General features: G+C 40.4%; 1 protein-coding gene across 1 annotated transcript in view; it reads left to right on the forward strand.

Annotated features, from left to right (window-relative positions):
* Positions 1-33: 33 nt before the first annotated feature.
* The window catches only part of LOC122335508 (transmembrane protein 235-like), a 3,019-nt gene continuing 1,559 nt past the window's right edge, over positions 34-1,493 (forward strand). Inside the window, exons 1-2 of the mRNA XM_043233404.1 lie at positions 34-353; positions 977-1,054. Coding sequence (XP_043089339.1) covers positions 176-353; positions 977-1,054 — 256 coding nt within the window. The 5' untranslated portion in view covers positions 34-175. The remainder of the gene's footprint in view (positions 354-976; positions 1,055-1,493) is intronic.

The raw sequence follows: 1,493 nt of genomic DNA on the forward strand, positions 1-1,493 counted from the left end.
AGTCTCAGTCCACATACAGCTGTGCAGGAGAGATGTAAGAACCCTCTTCCTTCAGCCTGGAGACATCTGGAGAAATAACGATGGAATCATTTGCTTAAATGTGTCTAAACGCACAGGGCTTCAGAAGACCTAAATCAGAGCAGCTCAATGAATCCTCAGAGGGATTTCAGCGCTGATGAAGATGAACTTTGGGACAGTGGTGATCTCTGCGGGTCTGTGCGGTCTGCTCAGCTTCATCCTGCTCGCCGTGTCCATCGCCACTGAATACTGGTACATTATAGAAGTGGATGATGAGAAGAACTCCAGCCTGGACTACAGCAGCTCTCACTCCGGACTCTGGAGGATATATGAAGGTCAGATCACAAACAACTTCAGCTTCCTTTCATGTCTGCACCTGTTGATCACATTTACTATATTCTCTCTTCATCTCCATTTAAAAATAACTGCTCAATTAATCACTACACGTGAATGTGAATATTAAACTTTAGGCTAAACACTGAAGTACCGAAGAAGCAGCCTGCTTTAACTTAATGTGCATTTATTAGATGGATGAAGTATTTTTAATGTAATTCCTATTTCAGCACGTTAAACTGTTAAACAGTTCGACTTGGTTCCAAATGAAATTATTTCAGTAATATTCACAGTCCTCATCCCTGGCTAAGTCTCCATTATGTACATAATTAATGTCTCGTTCAATTCTGTAGCTGTTTCCCGACACTAGAGACAATTAAAGAGAGACAATTATCATCACACAACTGTAGATGTTTAACGTCAGACACAGTTACTGAATCGGTTGCATAAGAGAACTGTTTTCCATTTCATTCTAATTGCTGCGAAGATGATTTCTTGTAAGAAAAGGAACCATTTAAACGCTGTACGCAGTAAGCTCTGAATATATTCAGATTGTCGAGTAAATTGTGTGAAGAGTAGTGTGTCTTCAGCTCGTGCTTGACTGGTGTTTCGATGTGACCCTCAGGACCGAACGGCAGTTATCATGACATCTCGTTCTACACGGACTCGTCCGAACACACCGAGCAGGAGAAGCACCTTTTGAGTGAGTCTCTGAAAGCTATCGACACATTAGCCACAATCAGAGGATGACACGGGAAATAGGCTTGTTATGTATAGTTAGCGTTTTCTCGCTCACTTTAAGAGCGCCGCATCCATCATTGACTGCCTTTATTATAAGAGAGATTGCACAATTATCAAAGCTGATGGTCTTAAATTAGTAGTCACAGGGGTGAGCTATATTGACAAAAAGACGGTATCTCCATATTTTCCAGGATTTTGTCAATAGCGTAAATTATAAGCTACTTTGCTGAGTGTGATTTTGGGCCATTATGCAGTTTTAGGTCTACTGAGATCTTAGTTACAACAGTGATAGGAACATTTCACACACGTCTTAAGTTGATTTCCATATTTGCCTTTACTAGGGCATTTTTTCTTACCTTAGATGTATGCATCATCTTTCATGTTAAATTCTTACGTTCTTA

Source organism: Puntigrus tetrazona, chromosome 3, assembly GCF_018831695.1.
Source record: "Puntigrus tetrazona isolate hp1 chromosome 3, ASM1883169v1, whole genome shotgun sequence".
Classification (NCBI taxonomy): Eukaryota; Metazoa; Chordata; class Actinopteri; order Cypriniformes; family Cyprinidae; genus Puntigrus; species Puntigrus tetrazona.